General features: G+C 51.8%; 10 protein-coding genes across 10 annotated transcripts; 6 read left to right on the forward strand and 4 right to left on the reverse strand.

Moving 5' to 3' along the window:
- Positions 1-372: 372 nt before the first annotated feature.
- SNOG_11294 (hypothetical protein) lies at positions 373-610 on the forward strand (the record flags this gene model as incomplete). The annotated part of the gene is made up of 2 exons (XM_001801487.1): positions 373-479; positions 565-610. The coding sequence occupies 2 exons, from the start codon at positions 373-375 to the stop codon at positions 608-610; spliced, it is 153 nt and encodes a 50-aa protein (XP_001801539.1).
- Positions 611-2,614: 2,004 nt separating this feature from the next.
- Positions 2,615-2,967, forward strand: SNOG_11295 (hypothetical protein; the record flags this gene model as incomplete). The annotated part of the gene is made up of 2 exons (XM_001801488.1): positions 2,615-2,621; positions 2,681-2,967. 2 exons carry the CDS (start codon positions 2,615-2,617, stop codon positions 2,965-2,967), a joined length of 294 nt encoding a protein of 97 aa, XP_001801540.1.
- Positions 2,968-4,415: 1,448 nt separating this feature from the next.
- SNOG_11296 (hypothetical protein) lies at positions 4,416-7,364 on the reverse strand (the record flags this gene model as incomplete). The annotated part of the gene is made up of 1 exon (XM_001801489.1): positions 4,416-7,364. The coding sequence occupies one exon, from the start codon at positions 7,362-7,364 to the stop codon at positions 4,416-4,418; it is 2,949 nt and encodes a 982-aa protein (XP_001801541.1).
- A 708-nt stretch (positions 7,365-8,072) lies between these two features.
- SNOG_11297 (hypothetical protein) lies at positions 8,073-8,303 on the reverse strand (the record flags this gene model as incomplete). Its single annotated transcript, XM_001801490.1, has 2 exons — positions 8,073-8,115; positions 8,251-8,303. The coding sequence occupies 2 exons, from the start codon at positions 8,301-8,303 to the stop codon at positions 8,073-8,075; spliced, it is 96 nt and encodes a 31-aa protein (XP_001801542.1).
- Positions 8,304-8,681: 378 nt separating this feature from the next.
- Positions 8,682-11,512, forward strand: SNOG_11298 (hypothetical protein; the record flags this gene model as incomplete). The annotated part of the gene is made up of 2 exons (XM_001801491.1): positions 8,682-8,684; positions 8,816-11,512. The coding sequence occupies 2 exons, from the start codon at positions 8,682-8,684 to the stop codon at positions 11,510-11,512; spliced, it is 2,700 nt and encodes an 899-aa protein (XP_001801543.1).
- A 950-nt stretch (positions 11,513-12,462) lies between these two features.
- Positions 12,463-12,867, forward strand: SNOG_11299 (hypothetical protein; the record flags this gene model as incomplete). The annotated part of the gene is made up of 1 exon (XM_001801492.1): positions 12,463-12,867. One exon carries the CDS (start codon positions 12,463-12,465, stop codon positions 12,865-12,867), a length of 405 nt encoding a protein of 134 aa, XP_001801544.1.
- Positions 12,868-13,309: 442 nt separating this feature from the next.
- On the reverse strand, positions 13,310-14,722 carry SNOG_11300 (hypothetical protein; the record flags this gene model as incomplete). Its single annotated transcript, XM_001801493.1, has 1 exon — positions 13,310-14,722. The coding sequence occupies one exon, from the start codon at positions 14,720-14,722 to the stop codon at positions 13,310-13,312; it is 1,413 nt and encodes a 470-aa protein (XP_001801545.1).
- Positions 14,723-14,921: 199 nt separating this feature from the next.
- On the reverse strand, positions 14,922-15,307 carry SNOG_11301 (hypothetical protein; the record flags this gene model as incomplete). The annotated part of the gene is made up of 2 exons (XM_001801494.1): positions 14,922-15,061; positions 15,172-15,307. 2 exons carry the CDS (start codon positions 15,305-15,307, stop codon positions 14,922-14,924), a joined length of 276 nt encoding a protein of 91 aa, XP_001801546.1.
- Positions 15,308-16,235: 928 nt separating this feature from the next.
- On the forward strand, positions 16,236-17,061 carry SNOG_11302 (hypothetical protein; the record flags this gene model as incomplete). Its single annotated transcript, XM_001801495.1, has 2 exons — positions 16,236-16,390; positions 16,692-17,061. The coding sequence occupies 2 exons, from the start codon at positions 16,236-16,238 to the stop codon at positions 17,059-17,061; spliced, it is 525 nt and encodes a 174-aa protein (XP_001801547.1).
- A 638-nt stretch (positions 17,062-17,699) lies between these two features.
- SNOG_11303 (hypothetical protein) lies at positions 17,700-18,455 on the forward strand (the record flags this gene model as incomplete). The annotated part of the gene is made up of 2 exons (XM_001801496.1): positions 17,700-18,040; positions 18,095-18,455. 2 exons carry the CDS (start codon positions 17,700-17,702, stop codon positions 18,453-18,455), a joined length of 702 nt encoding a protein of 233 aa, XP_001801548.1.
- Positions 18,456-18,818: the final 363 nt, after the last annotated feature.

Consider the following 18,818-nt stretch of genomic DNA (forward strand, 5'->3'; position numbering starts at 1 on the left):
CGATCGCATTCACATATAAATAAAACATACATTAAACACTTTGCATATGCGCAAAGTCTCTAAACCATGTATCTAAGCAGCAATTCTGTGCCTCACTCGTAACCTTAGATTGGGTTTTATAAAGATTTTATTCAAGTACAGTATATTAGGGTCCGATAGGGCTTTGCACGTGAAAGCAATTTGCCCAATATGAGATTTTACCACGCAGAGTCCATCTCAACCTTAAGTCTAACCCTAACCCCTTGGGTACCCTTAATCCCCAGTTCCTCCGGAACCCTTCTTGCCGCAGTACGTACGGGACCAACTGTCACAGCAGTTGCACGCATGCTGGGCCAGTCCGCTGCTAAGAAGGCATGCAGTGCATGCCTCAGCATGGCTGTCATAACCCCTGAGCTGCGATTCTCCCTGAGGGAGAGCGCTAGCACTAGCCATGAGCGCGACAGAGGTAGCGAGCATCCAGGTGAAACCTGCCATATGATGTAAGTTGATTCTTGTGACTGCCCGTAGCTAACTGAAGAGAGAGACTCACGCATCTTGATAGCTTAAGTGAGCTAATAGTTCGAGCGTGTTTGGTGTGTTGGTATATCCTTCGAGTCTGCGAGGGGAGTGAGAGATGATTGATTGCGGTGATGCTTCTAACAGTGGGCAAAGGTGCCTTTATATACACAAGTCTCTTAAGCACTCATGATAGTGCTATCTGCGGCCCATATCAGTTCAGTCTCCGGCGAGAAATTGTTAAACTCTATGTTTAGGTAACCATGCAAAGCGCATAAAGCTCAGTCAGACTCTAGTTGGTCTAACGTTCTGAAGAAGCACGTGTTGCCAAGGTGACTCGGCCTTACAGTTGCTTCCGCGCGCATAAGGTTCAGTTGGATTTTGGTCACTCCAACATTCTGAAGAAGCACGTGTTGTCAATGTGACTCGGCCTTACAGTTGTTCCGCGCGCATAAGGTTCAGTTGGATTTTGGTCACTCCAACATTCTGAAGAAGCTCATATTGTCAAGGTTACTCGGCCTTACAGTTGCTTCTGCGCGCATAAAGTTCAGTCAGATTTTTTTTAATCTATTATTCTGAAGAAGCTCGTATTGTGAAGGTTACTCGGCCTTATAGTTGCTTATGTGCGCATAAAGTTCAGTCAGATTTTAGTTGATCTAACATTCTGAAGAAGCCTACCGTAAAAGCTCACTTTAACAGTCGAGGGCGTATAGCAGACAGGCCCTACCCTAAACAAAAATTAGGGGAGCGTATACGTAAAGAGGGGCGTGTAAATGAACATAGCTTAGCATTGGAGGGGAAAACGACGTCATCAAAGCAAGGCATCAAAGAACTAAGGATTCTAGCAGGAATCTGAGAATTCTCTCATACAAAAAGATTATCACGTGCTTAGGTATCTAAAATATAGTTTAGTATGTCGGTCTCACTGCGGAGCGGTTCGGAACGGCCAGTGATTTTCCCGAAGGGACTGTCTAAATCGGCGCTAGTTCTCTATGCAAAGATGCCGTTTTCGTCTGTGCCCGTAGTTTTGGTGTTCCTCTCTGTCGATTAGGGAAGTTAAAGCGTGTCACGTGAGGAGTCGTTCACAGCCTCTAGCCCATTGAGAACCTATCTCCTCATTGAAGCCCCTAGTCCGGTAAAACCCTGTCTCCTCATTGAAGCGCGTATCCTCGCTAATGGTCTGGCTTGTCAATGGCCTGGCTCCTCGTCAATAGCCTGGCTCCTCGTCAATGGCCTGGCTCGTCAATGGCCTCGCTCCTTGTTGATCACGTGCACGTCTGATTGCCTATTACTCTAGAGCCCTTTGTGATTCGGCCCAACAACAAGCCTTCCACTTATTGGCCAATCACTAGGCATTACAAGGTCTTACTTGGCCTTCCCTTTTAGGAAGGTTCGCCTAGACCATATCAGATGGGGCATGTACAAAGGCTCGGCTAATGTTTTTATGGCCCTCTCTTTTAGGGGGGCGTGTACGTGAAGGGGGGCCTCTAAGTGAGCTTTTACGGTCTATTATCATTAGTCTCCATACTATATGCTTTCACCACTAACATTCACGAAACGTATCACGCGCATGGACTTCGGTCAAGATGGATCACATTCAGTTGTTTCCAATCATGAAGGTTCGTATGTCTTAGCCTGTCAGATGCTTAGACCAGATAGATAGTTAACAGCGTGTGTGAAGGTCCGCCCGAGATAGACCACATTCAGTCATGTCCAACGTTAAAGTTTGTATGCCTTAACCTATTAGATGCTTAGACCAGGTAGATAGTTAACAGCGTGTGTGAAGGTCCGCCCGAGATAGACCACATTCAGTCATGTCCAACGTTAAAGTTTGTATGCCTTAACCTATTAGATGCTTAGACCAGGTAGATAGTTACCAGCGTGTTGTAAAGGTCCGCCCGAGTCTAACTGACGTTGCAAACAACAGCTGTCCTCATGAATCGACCATCACAAGCACAGCAGAGGACACTTCTCTTCTCGACAGAGAGATAAATAGCCCTTCGCTGTCCGCTACAATTTCTTCCCATCACTCAACATCACTTCTCTAACAACCACTCCTACCAACAACAACGACTTTGACCTTCGCCGTTTTCGACGAACTCTCTCTACCATCCTAAATATGCAATGTAAGCCCACCCTTCCACGAGAAACTGCCCACACTCCGTTATAACACACTGTCTTAAAGTCACTACTACGCTCGTCGCCCTGCTCAGCGCAGTCTCTGCCGTTACCGCCATCGCAGGCACGACAGCCGATAAACCCGATGTCAACTCGCCGGAGTACCAGCTCAAGATCAAAAATTTGCTTAAGAAGCAGTTCCCAAACGGAAGACCCTCTACTCAGCCGAAAAAACAAATCAATCAGTCTTTTGGAGCATTCGCCTGTGCGATATGCGCCTGGGGCTGTGGTGATGCGCCAGGTGGCTGGGCCTGCGACTGCTGCTACCCAGGCGGCGCATGCGACCCTTGCTAGAGGTATCATGACACGGTTAGACGTGTGAATGCTGAAGCGTCAAGGAGATGGACCTGTAAGAGAATTTGGATAAGGTCAATTCCTATAGTGTAGCCTCCACTTTTCCATAGTTGCAAAATATGTGGCATATAGTGTTATTCAACATAACCTATTTCAGCCTTATTTTCTCGAAACAGCTCTTTATGGAGCAGAATGTGCCAAACCTCTCTTTTTCTATATAACTAGCTGGGAGTTCGTTATACATCGCTTTTTTCCTGTTCGGATAGGCATCTGCCTTCTGTATAAAGTACGAACATCTAAACGAGGCTGCATAGCACGAATTAATATCGCAAAGTGCACAGGTAAGCTTAGCTCGTATTGTTCTCAACAAAAATAAGTTATTGTATATTAATTATTTGCTAACGTAGAACAAGTCGATATGCGAGATACAAGCGTTAGTAAAACTGTTCTAATCTATAAGAAGAAAGTACAGCAGTCTTAGCTTTCTAAAGACAGCTTAGCTATTTATGCATCTTGCAAATTTCTTGTAAGAGAGCACTGAGGAGGAAGGATACGAGTATCTTCTCACAATTAGCCCTCATCAGCAAGGCTCTATGTAATATGATCTACTTACGCCGATACCAGCGATATCAGGCTTGATTGACAAGACCAAGGTACAGTGCTTTGAGCTCTGGGATACATTGTAGCATGTAGAGCAATCGTAATTATTAGTGGGGCTGTGGCACTTTGTTGCTCTGAGTATGTTGAGTAGGCGATGAATTGCAAAGCGTCGTAAGGATCCAGCTTGACTTTCGCACTATACGGAAGAGCAATATCGCATTTCTATCGTCCAGGCTTTATAATTAGAGCTTAAAGGCTTGATCTAAGTGCTTATATGAGCTGCACATCTGGGGGCGCAAATAAGCTTTCCTGCTGACATTAGGGGCTGCTCGTAGGGCTGAAACTCGATGAGGCTAAAACATGATAAGACTAGAGAGCCTAAGCGCCTAGAGTATTAGATGACGGATAAAAAGTTTAATGGCCCTGGCATAGCAAATTACAAAGTTGAAGAGTGAGTGATGGTGTGAACGGAAGGACGCCGTGGAAGCCGCATACCTGCAGTCGTCGTGCTTGGCATGTGACATCACTCACCAAAACTGCCTGCACGATAAGAGGGCACATTCTGTGGCGTATATCGACTGGCAAATTGAAGTATGTTGTTATTTGTGTTCTGCTCTATACGCCTTTCCTCGCCTTTCAAATATTGCATTTCAATACATACATGTTCTAAAGCATGTCCCATCATGCAAATCGGAAATAAGAGAAAGAAGGGAAAAGTTAAGGGGTATCTAATCATCCGCAAAACCAACCTTGCCATAAACGCCGTCATGACTTTTCGTAATGAGAGCTCGCTAAAAGAGTTGATGTAAATATGTCATGAAATGAAGAAAGACAGGGAAATGCCGCTTTTAATCGCAGAGATCGATGACCTCGGATGGCGCAGGTACGCTTTTCCGCCGTGGTGACGGCGGATCATCTGAGACGCCTTCGCGGACTTCTGTTTTGGGCTTCCACGTGCCGTCTTGTTGAACGACGATGGCACGTGTTTTGGAGAGTCCTCGTGCGTCAAGTTCTTGCTTGACTTCTTGCAGGAAGCCGTCAACGATGAGATGTCCAGGTCGCGCATCGGAGTTGCAAATCGGGCAGCGCCATAGATCCGGCATAGATGCATCGCCCTTGCGCCGTCGTGTCTGGAGATATGTTTCGAGGTCGAAGCAATCGGGGTGGCGGCAGGCTGTGCTGCGGACGGGTATGTCGCACATTTTCGATGCGCTGAAGGGATCGAATAGGTTGATGGTGAGGTTGCTTTCGACGATGGCGATTTCGTCGTCATCGTTGCTACGGAGTTTACTCTTCATATCAGATAGGATTTGGCCAGCTGGTAGGCGCTTTTTCTCGAGGCAGTTTCTTTTCACTATCTCGTGCGAAGTAATGCCAAGGTACTCGAAGGCGACAAGGTAGTTGAGATAGGCCTTATCCTCTGATATGACCGTCATTTCTAAGACATTCTCTCCCTCCTGGATGAGATTTGTTACATCGATAGGCAAATCTTTGCCATGATGCACCTTCTTGCGCTGTGTTAGAGGAACGCCATTGAAGATGAAATAGGAATGCGGGATCCATGACGTGTCGGTAGTCGTCCAGAGATGGTCGTCAGGGCACTGGAGATTAGGTGCCCACTTAATGCAGCGCAAGCGAATGGTCTTACTATTCGTGTCTACCAGTCTCTCCGCGACATCGCCTGCTAGACCTGGTAAAGTGGCAGGGACGTTCATAATCATCTCTGCATCCAGATTGAACGTCCACTTTTCGACAGCCCGACCCACGTTGATCAACCGTTGTGGGGGCTTGACGAAGCCCTGCACGTATTGGTATAGCGGCTGTTTATCTGCCGAGAGTGCTTTCAGGGTCGGGCTCCTGAGATGTGCCTGATGCAGGCTGAATCGCGTTGGGTTGGGCTGTCGCTGTTGTGGCTGTGTTACTCCAGGTGGTGGCAGTAAAGGCACTGCCTGTCGTGATGGTTGAAGCGGTGCATGCGATTGCAGTGAGTGACTACTTAGGGCAGGTTGAACACGTGGAGGTGGTACTCGCGATGTTGGGACTTGAACAACACGTGCGGCGCGCATCTGCTGCGAATTATGGCCGCGCGAAGCCATGTCAGTGGCGTTTACGTTGTAACGGGGATTCAACTGCAAGTGCGAGGTAGGTCCCCCCAGGTGAGGCGCGTTTGCAGCTAGTTCAAGCTCCTCCACCACAGCTCTTAACCGAGGACCCCATAGCTGCAACGCCAACTGATTATCCATATTTATCTGATGCGCGTCGTATCCCGCTCTAGTCAGTTTCTGACTGTGCAAGGCCTGGTTCTGCTTGAATATGTCCACTGCCTGAGCCTCGTATTGTGGGGGCCGTTGAGGCACGTGCTGCCAAAGTGCTCGCAGCACTGCAGTGAATAGGATGCGCTGAAATGTCTCGGAAGTAACTCCCAGCTGCAGCAACATTTCCCCAGCAAGGGGCGGGAAGCGCCGTGCTTCACAGTTGCGCTTCAGTTGGACGTAGTTCGATGAAGATGTGATGAAAGACACGAACATGCGCTCACGTTGCGCGAAGTCCACAGACCAGTGAGTCCTGATGTCTTCCAGGTGGCATGGGAAGTTGGAACAAAATTGGAGGACGAGTGGCGACAAATTTCTGTTCAATTCGAGCACGTTGCTCAGCACATGCACGGCCGAGTTCAAGTTAGGATGTCTTGTGATTTGTGCAGACAACAAGCTTGGATTGAAATCAAGCAGACAGTACAATTGATGCATGGACAAATATGCCCAGTCTTGCGCCTGCGCGGCCGTTCTGAGGACGGCAATACGACTCGCATCCAGAGCACAGAATGATGCGGCGTCAGGCGACTGCGCGAGGGCGTCCAGCAGATGCAAGCAATGTTGTGTCGTTTGCCACGCAGGCTGGGGGAAGTTTTGGGCATCCATGCCCGTTGGTATGTTGGACGGGTTTTGTACTCCTGCTGATGACGACGTACGTCGCGAACTGGGCATGCATGCTTGTGGCGCATTCCTAATCGCTTCCGATACAGGTGCACACTGCGGTGACAGCATTGGGCTATTCGGCGACTGGCCAATAGACGGACTGCGGGTCTGCAACGGCTCGAGGTGCATGTTGAGGACGAGATGTTGCGGTACTGGAATGGGGCGCGAAGAATTTGTTGACTGAGATCGCGTCAGAGGCGATTGGGCATACGCGCTGGCTGTTGTTGCTGGGTGCTCCTGCCCACCTTCCGCCCCGCGACGACGCTTTAAGATGTGTGCAACGGCCTCTTCCGGAGGTTTCCTCCGCCTCAATCCCGCGTCTGAAAGAGTGACGAATGATTGTGCCATATCAGAATCTAGCTGCATGAAGTCGACGTTTGTCGTGCCGTCGCCTCTATACAGAGAAGCGGATTGTGGGTTGTGGGTATTTTCTTCGCTGGGGGTCGGTGACGGGAAAACGGTGATGGTGGAAAGCTGGAGGTGTGCTTGGTCATGGTTCGTCAAGACATTCGCAAGCTGGGGTGACGTTGGGTTGGAGGGCGGCTGGGGGTCCACCTGAGGCTCGATCGAGTGTTCTACTGTCGGCGGTTGGGGTTGGGGGCGCGATTGCGTCGCAGGATACTTCCGTGGTCGCCCCCGAGGTCGCCCCCGGCCACGCGTTGTGGAAGGAGCAGTCTTCACCGTGAGTTCTGAGGGCGCAGGCAATGACTGTGCGGCGTTGGAAGACGCCATCCAGCTCTTTTGCCTACCGCCCAGATTACCCAGAGCCGAGTTGAGCGTGCGCAGCATGGCATTGTTTGCCGTATTCTCCTGGGCAGCCATTCCCGTGAATGCGATCAGATTGAGACGGAAGACGGCGGCCAAGTGTTATGTTTCCCTGTGTCCCTGGCCCTCTGCGTTTGGAGCCTTCGACTAGTGAACCGTACTGTGTGTGCGTTTGGGTGCGGGGAGTGCATATCGCGGACCAGTGTTGGGCAGGCTATATTCGCGGACCATGGAGGGATCTGAGTCACAGCTCCCGAGCTGTTTGATTGAGGGACACAATTCGTGCCTGCTCGAGGAGAGCGCGAGGTCTTTCCGCTTGTGAATGTGGAAGGCGCGACTTGTCGTCGATGGGAAAGCGCGATGCGATGCGCACTAATCTGCATTGGGCTCTTCTCGATTGGACGCTGCTTCATGCATCGAACAGGCGCTTAGGTATTCTACTTTGCCAAAGATATAACAGCCTGCAGGTAATGAAAATAGAGGTGGCTTGCTGTGCATTAAGAGCTGGGTGCAACTTGGGATCTCCTCACACAGCAGATCGGTCTCCGTATCTGGAGCTACCTTTTCCAAGTGTCCCATCAGACAAGCAACGACGCGGCACGACCATCACAAGGGATGCAGCCTGCAAGCTGAAGAGATTCTTGGACGCTGCTCTTGAGGTCGGCTACAGTCCGTGTGGCGCAACGGAGACGCGATACCGATATGGTGCCGTCACCCCCGTTGCCGTGTTGCACGTTACTTGATTTATTGATTGTCGATTATCGATTATCGCAGGCCAGCGTGTCGTTGGTCTAGCTGCGGTCTTAGCCTTGCCCACTCTTAGAGTACCACGACAGCAACCCTCATAACTCTCGCCTCGCTTGTCCAGCCCTCCCCGTGAATCGTCCCTCGAAACGTTTGCTTCTCACACAACGGCGCCCTCGGGAGTCCCTTGCAAGTTTACCCGATCCAGGCCGGGGTCCCTCTCGACGATAGCGCGCATCGGCCATCGGACATGATGAAATGAAGCACGACTGATGCTTGGGTGACCTCCGCCGTTTGAGCCTCGCTCCAACCGCCCCTCGTCTCTGCTGAAGAGGCTTCTCTCACCACCACCCCTCCGCCACCGCAAACATGCAGCGATCGCATACCGAGAATTGCAGGCCCGGCGACACTCTCGTCGTCGTCCGTAAGAGCCCGCCCGGCATGTGACGTAGGCGACACGACCGCTAACACCATGCAGACGAGTTCCAAGCTCGCAGCCCCGACGAGCTCAGTCTGCGCCGCGGCGATCGCATCGAGCTGGTCGAGCGCGACGATGACTTTGGCGATGGTTGGTTCTTGGGCAAGAACACTGAGACGGGCGACAATGGGCTCTTTCCGGAAGGCACGTCTATGGCATGAGGAATGGATTGTTGACGATGATATCTGACTTCAGTCTAGTCTATACGCGACCCGCCCCGAAGCCCACGCCCATACCGACCATGATATCCCGCACGCCCTCGACAGCTTCTTCACGAGCCGCCCAGCCCGCCATGACGCCCGGTGCTGCCACCCTCGAGCCGCCTGGAACGCCGACAGCAGCCAACCCAGCTGCCCACCTCAAGTCGACACCCACTGAGCCATTGCACATTGCGCCTGCAGCGCCCGGGCCCGACGCAGTGCGCAGAACATCGCTCAACACGACCGCCCCGCGGAGCATCAGCATGGCTTTGAGTGGTGAAACTCAGCCAGAGGAGGAGGCCATTGGCAGCCCCGTCATGCACGAGACATTGAGCGTCATCGACGAGCACATCACCGACATGAGCACCCCACGACACAGTGCCGCCCCGAAGGAACTGCGCGCCAACGACTCGGGCAGCGAGTACAGCAGCCACCACCGCCTCTCATACATCAACGGCCAGGAGACTGACGAGGAAGAGAGCGCCGTGCACACTGAAGAGGAGGTCAAGACGTGGTCGCCTGCCCGCGTGGCCGAGTACCTGGAAGACGCTGGCGTCGAGAAGAAGCACTGCGACGTCTTTCGAGACCAGGAGATCGACGGCGAGGCCTTGCTGGGCGTGGATCGCAACTTCATTTTTATGCAAGAATTCAATCTGGGGCCCATGGGTCCGCGGCTGCGGACCTGGATGAAGATCAACGCGCTGCAGTCGGAAGTGAAGAGCGCGAAGGAAGTGGCCAAGATGCTGCACCCTGCAGAATCCTTCGACGGGCAGGAAGACTTTCCCACTGATGCTGCAAGGATGCGCGCTGCATCGACGGGAGCTGTACTGCCGCGTATACCAAACCTTCGGGAGAGCATGGGGTCTCGCGGCGGCACCGTGCGCCAGAATACACTTCCACGAGCAGCGTCTTCTGCGGGTCGATCTCCCATGGATGCGACATCGCCCCTGATTCAGCATACGCCTGCGTCCCCTCCGAAGCTCCATCAGAGGCGCCCATCAGCCGCATCCGTTCGCGAAATGAACCATACGAGACGCCACTCGTCGATCGACTACAACCAGGGCATGCCTCCACCTGCCGCGCCCGGGGCCATCAAGCCGCAAATCTCTGGTCCTCTGCCAAACGCGCACAAAAAGACCCCCTCATTCGATCGCGGCTGGACAATGGGCTCACCCCAATTGTCCCCACAGGAGTTACGTCGGCCTTCGTCGTCTCACCATGCATACTCGAATAGTGCGAACGGGACAGGATTTGATGCGCGGGAGACCGGCCTCGACAACTCTGCTGAGCTAGATCGCGGATACTTTTCGGGCGGAGAGATTGACAATCGCGCGAATCGCAACGTCCTGCGGAAGCGCACCAGTGCTGGACAATCGCATTCGCGCAACTCGAGCTACAATACGGAGACCAGGCAGCGCGGCACGTCTTTCAGCCGGCGTCATAGCAGAATCGGCAGCGTCGACTCCCTGGCTCAATCAATTAACCACACATCTGCGGCAGCAAAGCAATACTTCGGAGGTGGTAAATCTGAGCGAAGTTCAAGCGCATTCGACTTTGTGCGCCCGCTTAAACCCATGAGCGAGATGAACCCGACGGTGACTAAGCTCACGTACGATTCGCATAGCATCGACGCCATCGCGAACTCACCACACATTCCTGGAAGCGAAACATCGTCCACCGGGCGTGCTTCGCCTTCGCCAGCCGCCCATACCTCTTCACATTCTTTCTTCAAGAAGCCCCGTTCCACTGGTCTCCGAGCCATATCAGACGCCATCACAGGCGGAGAGAAGGCGCATGCAAACGATCTCTCGCCCAGCAAAGACTCTCCCATGCAGTCACCAGCCCGCACGGGCTCCACCACGCCGTCAGGTACATCGATCTCAAAGAGTTTCGAGTTCGACAAGAACGAAGCAAACAGACGACTTACAACTAGCTCAGCTAATACCAAAGACGCACGAAAGAAGGCGAAGAAGCATGGGACCAGTGCATATCTCAAAGGCCGCCAACAGGTATCCCCACAAGTGGCCATGGAGAACTGCGACTACAGTGGTTGGATGAAGAAAAAGTCCTCGAGTCTAATGACGACCTGGAAAACGCGATTATTCGTTCTACGCGGCCGAAGACTTGCATACTACTACTCCGAAAACGACACGGAGGAGAAGGGCTTGATCGATATCTCGTCGCATCGAGTCCTTCCGGCCAATGACGAACGGATGACAGGTCTCCATGCCACAATCACCCGTGCAGCGTCTTCGCCCTCCTCGCCACACAATTCGACAATACAGACCGCGGCCTCAACTGATAGTGCGAACGGCATCGAAGAAGACATGTCGGGTATGTTCATCTTCAAGCTCGTACCGCCTCGTGCCGGACTGCAAAAGGGTGTCCAATTCACAAAGCCAATTGTGCACTATTTTGCTGTCGATAGTCTCGCAGTTGGGAGACTTTGGATGGCCGCGTTAATGAAGGCTACCATCGACAGAGATGAGTCACTCCCTTTCACCACCACCTACCAACAAAAGACGATATCTCTGGACAAGGCCCGCGCAATGCGACAACGCCCACCAAATCTAATGGACGAGGGGGAGGCTGATGGCGATGTCGAAAAGAAGAGCGAGTATTCAAAAGACAGCATTAAGGATAACGTCATTCACGAGGAAGACGAAAAAGGCCTTGCAATCTCTGGACTTGACGACGCAAAGGCTCTGCTTGCATACGCTGATAACAGCGACTCGACGTCGGAGAAGCCATCGGATCCATTGCCTAGTACGGTCGCAACTTGACCTGGCGTTCTTTGCGCATTTCCATTCACTTCGTCATCATATATCCTTCTTGAACATACAGTACCTGCTTTTCTAATTTCAATCACTCGTCCACGCCAAGAGTGGCAAACGACGGGCGGCACACGCAAGGGCGTTATCGGGGCGGTTTTGAAGGACCATTTTCTTTTTGCTTCTTCCCTTAGTTTGGATTTTGACGGACGAAATCTCAACGACGCATTTTGGATTCAAAAAAGTCCACTCGCCCTTTTTTTTTATGTTTTACCCTTCCATACAGGCGACGACGCAGCAGTAGCAGCAAGGCTTGTAGTGTAATAGTAACCAAACCAAGACCTCGGTCTTATCATGTACTTGCATTCCAACATCCCTAGAAAGGGATACCAGACAATACGCAACACTTCGCTTTCCCTCCCTTGCACCCTCCATACCAAACTCCTACCCCTCCCCCTCCACAATCTCATTTATCATTCCTCTGTTCCACTGCAAAATTGCAATGCATAACCCCCCACGTCCGTCTCTCGATAATACTATCTTGACGTCTCCACTGTATCGCCGCTCGTCGCATCGCGCGAATACTAGCGTCGACCAGGATATTTACACTACCCCGAACCCAAATATGTCGAGCTCTTCGAGGGAAAAAGCTACGCCCCCGGCCAGCCCCGTCTTGCGTGGCAGAAGTCCCTGGCGCGCGGGCGACGTGCCGGTGAAAACGAAGCGCAGTAGGACGTTAGGGCGTGTCGCGGTGTTGTTGATGCTGCTGGGCGTGCTGGGGTATGTGGGTATGGGGTGGGGAGTTTGCGGGTACGCCTTCCTTTATCTCGAGACGGAAAGGATGGATGTTAACGTGACCATGTAGTGAGAAATGTACCAAAACAACCGAATGGCTAGAAAACGGCGCTCGCAGGACTGGGGAATACGTCGGTTCGTTACATGTCCTTTCTTTCAAATGCAGAATGAACCTTGGAACTAATACGCGTGTAGGCGGCGGATCGGTCCTCCCCAGCATCCACGGCACCGAAGCCTTTGCGCGCCAACAAGCCGCCATGCTAGCTCTGGCTTCCACGCCTGACTCCTCTTTCGTCGAGGACAATGAAGCGCAGAGGGAGAAGATTGAAGAGGCCGCCCAGCAGGCGCAGATCCAGGAGACGGCTCAACACCAACAACTACAACAACAAGAGGATGATGAGGTCACACGGGCGGACATGGTCGATGCGATGAATGGGCAGGGGGATCATACGAATGAGACGGAGTTAGTGGAGGAGAAGGAGCCGGAGCATGTGCATGTGCAGAGTGCGGGGGTGGGGGAGGGCGGGGAGGCTGTTATGGGGAGTATAGAGGGGGTTGGCGGGGGGTTCTAGGATGATAGTTTGAAGACGTATGATGACGAGGCATGGTTACTATGGGATGGAGTTGGTTTGATGATGAGTGATGCATCTATGATGTATGGTAAAATTGATGATATGGTGTTTGGTTTTGGGCATGATAGGACGAATAGAGAAGGGTGAATGAATGCAATAGATCAAGTATTGCTCGAAGCTGCTGTTCTCTTCTCAATTTCATTCACAGATCACCATGTCAAGTCGTCAACATCGCGAAGCCTTTTTATTTGATAATTGTTTTCTCATTTGTTTGTTCTTTGTTTCTCTTATTATCTTGTCGTGAACTACGAAATATAGCGAGTGATTATGGGGTATCTTCCAATCCAAAAAGCAACCATTCCACCAAAAATAAAACGCCTTCCCTATGCCAAATGTGCCAATGAAGGCGGGAATAATCTTGATGTTTACGCTCTCCGCGCGCTTACAAACTCCTCTTCCGTCTCATCTTCAACTCAGGTCTGACCGGCTCATCCGGCGCAAACCAGTCCCGAACGCCACACCGATCTTCCAGACTGCGGAACAAATCGTCTACGCGGTCTATCATCCACCCGCTTTGAATCCGCTCGTTAGGCTTAGCGTAGCCCAGCGTGAATTTTGTTGATATCGAGCAGATACCGGCGTTGAAAGAAAATTGAATGCAGTCTTTTTGGTCGTCGCAGAGGGCGCGGCAGTGCGCGAAACTCTTCCATGCGTTGCGTTCGAAAGAGTTGTCGGCCGTGCTGTGGTCGTGCGCATTATATTCCCTGTCAGCGGACAGATTGTCCCATGCCGAGACTGATGGAGCGATTTTTGGTCGGACCAGCTCCATAAAGACGTCGCGGTGGCGGAGCGTGATGTCGTGCCGACTGTACCAGTCCTGCTCAAAGGCCCAGAGCTCCTTGATCTCAGCGGGCGAGACGTGGTGGTATGTGATGGTGGGAAAGCACCATAGATCGCGGTCGATCTTGGTGATGGCTGGGTCGACAGATGCGGGTGAATCGCCTTGGAAGTGGGGAAACGCGCGGTGAAGTGGAACCTTGACGTCCTCCATGACCTTGCCGAGTGCGCAGTCGCCGACCCAATGCGTCTTGGTGAAGTCCTCGTATTCGCTGATGTGTTCGGAGCGCTGCTCGATAACCTTGTGCATTGCAGGGTTCGACAGGACGAAGCCAGCGCCACCGTATCCGAACTCGACGTCGTTGATGTACAGGTGCTTGCCGATATAGTATGGCTTCGTGTCGTCAAACTTGCCGAGGTAGTCCAGGAGGTTGTTCCAGCCCAAGTACGTGTCCGCCTCGATGAACACAAACCACTTCGCATCCGGCTTCCTGGCGTAGGCATGGTCAATCATGGGCAAAAACTTCCACTTGTCCAGCTTCCATCCGTCGTTGTCCGTCTGTAGATAGTCGCCTTTTGATGACCCTGACATGCCGGTGACGATCTTCTGGTTTGGCAGCCCCCGTCGTCCATGCTCTTGCAGGTGGTGGTACAGCTTGAAGTCATCGCTTTCCTTCTTCGATTGCTCACTGACACCCGCCAAGACGTCATGTACCTCGACGCCATCAACCTCCTCGTTCATGTCCGAGACAACTAGAAAGTGGGGCACGCATAGCAGCGTGGTACGAAAATGCACAGGTAGCTTTTGTCGAGACTCGGTCGCACCTGTGCGGAGTACTACCAGCACATCGTCCGCGAGCTGTGATTGCGGGCATATGAAATCTTCCAGGTCGTTTGACGATGACTGCGGCTGTCGAAGCGAAAATGCAGGTGGGGTGGCCTTGGTGAAAACATTGATGACGGAAACAGAAAAGACGGCGCAGAAGATGAACCTGCAAAGGAATGCGCGGAAAGGCATGCCGATCATTTGATGAAGCTCAGCACCAGGCGAAGCTCGTGGGTATCAAGGAAAGTGTAGAGTGACGGTGACAGTAGGCTTCGTGTATTTGCCTGCTGAATAAGGTTCTGTCAATGCGTAGAGGGGTGGGGATGATCCCAAGCCATCGAAAGGCGGCCAGGTGGTGTTTGCTTTGGTGCAGCAACGAGGCTGACTGCGTTTATAAGATGACGGCCAAGTACGCGGGGTCAGAGGTGTTAAGAAGGGAGACCGGTCCTCGATGAAGAACAGCGGTCTGGCGATCATCATCTTTGGTCAGACGTGTGCGCCCGTACCCGAGAGCATCGCGGCGATCAATGCCTGAAGGAAGGTTACCAGCGCGAGTCCCTGCTGGGAGCTGTCACTGCACGTTGAGGACCCCAGTCGACATGTCAAACAGAACAAGCGTGTCCTAAGTCATGCCGTGCGACCATCCGAAGGATCCGCTGGCCACTGAGAAGCGCATTCTTGCACAGTCGTGGATGCTGGTGGTGTTTTGACCCTGCGTCGGATTGAGGTTCCGTGGGCTCGGATCAGAGCTTGAATGCGCCTATCGCGCTTGGACATGATGTCACACTTTGTTTCAGGAGAATGAACATGGTCAAGCGCAGCCCGTCGGCCCGTTGTGCTGTCCCTCATTGCCCGATGCGATGTTTCTGCGTGTGGAGAAAAGGCTCATTTCGGTTGCTGAATTCTGAATCGTCCACCATTCAGGCAACTGTGTGGGTGTGGAATGTCAACTTCCGCGGGGTCTTAATTAGCTGCTTCCCCTTGCCCGGCCTGTTTGGTGGAGGCATGCAATTCTACTCTTCGTTCAGTCGCCCAAGCGGATCGCCAAACTTCAACGCCGTTTCATCAAAGTAAGGCATACGAATACATGTCACGAGACATTGGGCGAAGTTTATATCTCACACTACAGGGGTTCACCACACCGGCTGCCAGCTAGAGTAACCAACCTATCCCAGCAGCCAGCTTCCCATACCCCAGTGTGGCACGTACGCGTCCAACACGAGGAGAAAGAGGCGGTTGAATTTTTTTTCTTATAGCATGAAGGTATACCTACACGATGTTGTTGGACTTCGTTTGCGCGTGTCAGACCCTAGTCATCCTCCCTTGAGTTTATGATAAAATCCTCAATCACATACAATGGCGCCATTCCATACGCGCAAGGAGTCACGAGATGCCTCTTCAAATAGGGTGTATTCAGGGCAGTTGAGTACTACCCATTCCACAGTGAATTGTCAATCAGGCGCGACGATGAATTTAGTAATTTATTTCACAACGAATAGATGTTCCCTGTATTCCGCATTCAATCATGCGAACAATAAGCACGCTGTGCCATGCGGCATGACTTGTAACTTTCTAACTACTCGTGCGAAACTCAGTCCCCTTACTTCTGGTACTCAGCCTCATCATGGATAAATTAAATAACGCTACTGGTCGCCAAAAGCACGCACTTATGCTCGGTTACATTATCTACTTTATAGTGGCAATCATGGCTGTCAATGTGGTGCTCCAGAAGACCGCAGCCAGGAGACAAAGAGAGGAAGCAGCTATTGTCGAGGCATTCGTGCGGCAGCAGGATTACAGCCAGTGGGTGGAACGATATGGCATAGCTCGACGCGTGGACGGAGTTGTCGATGGAGCTTAGTATGTAGATGACTACGTAACGTATGCCAACTTCGTATATGGAACTTTCCGTCGTCTCTGCGCAGTGAGTTCGTGTTGCCATCATTGTACTCGAGAGGATGGCTTAAGCGTTTACCTGCCCTGCCCTTCATGACGTTCTTTCTTCTTCCCTTCGTTACCTGCTACGGGCATCTTTGTCTGCGAGAACTTAAGTACGAGAAACTAGAATGCTGACTGGAGACACAAAGTGCTGATGCTCGTATCCACCCAAATTCGCCGACCCGTGCGGGAAACATCCTCCACTCCTGAATACAACTGTCAGTTCTACAAGACATAGCTACAATATTTCACGACTTGAGGCAGCAACCAAAGTTGCGGGAATGAGGACGTGTAGTCATGCTATTGCAGATGTACATTGCAGACTGCTCAAAGTGCTCGTTCAGGGTGCGCCTGCCCTCCAAATGACTGGTACACCAGTGTTTCAAAGCTCCACCTCGGGATGGATCCGACTCAAAAAGCTCCGAACAGTGACTCGAGATGCAGCGCGCGAAGATGATGATATCGCTTGTGCGACGATGGAGATGAATGAGCAAGATGAGGCCGCATTAGCTCCGCGCTTATTCCTCACCCCACCAACATTGGTGGTTTGCAGTCTCATATCCATCAAACCATCATCGACGCAGTATTTATAAGGTCTACCACAGTCGCTGTACGACCTGCCATCACATGCGAAACAACAATCATGCAAATCAAGCTTTAGGGCGCTCATCGTTCATGCACCCCGCATGGCAGTTCAGGTCCCGAGCCGCGTCAAGACATGCCGCGCTGTTTTAATAAACGTACCCTGTCGCGCTTCAGGGCTACGATACCCGCAATTCCGCCACCTCAATAAGCTGCAAATTGTCCAACAGTCGGTCTGTCTGCTGGCATAGCCATATGGCCCACTGTATCCGCATTTTTGCTTTTCTAGCCTACTGTCAGGACCGATCATTACTTGTCGAGTTGGCATCTAGCCAATGGTGCGAGGGAGCACCACAGTGTGCTACCTGTTTAGGTAATTAAAAGTCTTGACGATGATGTCTGACAGGTGCCGCCAACCGGGTTGGCGTACCAAGATGGCTGCAGGGTGATTCCGTGGAGATAAACTTGCGCATTTTCAAGGGTTGATGGTAATAACGTAGATTGAACTTGTGGGGTGGTAGTACCTGGCGAAGATCTACCATGGGCGACTGCCATATATCATGATTGCAAGTTCCCTCCTGTAGAGAAACTACTGTTAATAGTCTGTACCATCTTTTCTCCTCGAGCAAAGCATCCCACGTCTCCTAAAATGGTATCCTTTACACAAATAGCGTTCCTAGCATTGGCCACTGGCCTTGCCACCGTCGATGCCCAGACCAAAACCGGAAAGACCACCAGATACTGGGACTGCTGCAAAGGCTCATGTGGATGGTCAGGAAAGGCCGCCGTGAGCCAGCCTATCCAGTCGTGCGACAAGTCAGACAACCCTCTCGCGGATATGGCCGCTAAGAATGGCTGTGAGAATGGTGGACAAGCATACATGTGCACCAACCAGAGTCCCTGGGCGATTAATGATCAGCTGGCATACGGCTTCGCTGCTGTCAAGCTGGCTGGACAGACTGAGAGTAACTGGTGTTGCGCTTGCTACGAGTGAGATGATCCTAACTATCTCGCTTTTGACCATTGTTAACGCTCCGTCTCTAGATTGACGTTCACATCCGGCCCTGTCAGCGGCAAGAAGATGATCGTGCAAACCACCAACACCGGCGGCGACCTTGGCCAAAACCACTTTGACATCGCGATGCCAGGCGGTGGCGTAGGACTCTTCAACGCGTGTACGAGTCAGTGGGGAGCGCCGCCTCAGGGTTGGGGTCAGCAATACGGCGGCATCTCATCTCGCTCAGCGTGTGATAGTTTCCCCGAGAAGTTGAAGGCCGGATGTTATTGGCGGTTTGACTGGTTTGGCGGCGCGGATAACCCTGATGTTAGCTTTAAGGAGGTTACTTGTCCTAAGGCGCTGACAGACAAGAGTCGCTGTATTCGCAATGGGCAGACTCCTACGTAGATGGGAGTGGCGAGGTGGATAAAAGAGCACATGAGTGTTCCTATTGTATATACCTTCTCTTTGTTTACGAATCATTATGACCATCAATCTGAGCCCTTTGTTATTGGTTGTTAATTCATGGCTAATGAAGAACGCTCGGCTCTCTCTTCCGGACATTGCCGCGCTTACCACAATTTCAGCCGCACCGCTACGATGTTACCAATCGTTCCACAACATCCTGATCATTTTTTTCTTCGACCTCAACATCACGATTTCTTCGCTCCTAGGATGTGTTGTAAAGATGACTGGCATCAAAAAAGACAGTGATGAAACAAGCGACGCGCGCGGACATTCGCAGCCCGCGCAGTCCACGGGTCCGAACGA

The sequence above is a fragment of the Parastagonospora nodorum genome, assembly GCF_000146915.1.
Source record: "Parastagonospora nodorum SN15 chromosome Unknown scaffold_19, whole genome shotgun sequence".
NCBI lineage: Eukaryota > Fungi > Ascomycota > Dothideomycetes > Pleosporales > Phaeosphaeriaceae > Parastagonospora > Parastagonospora nodorum.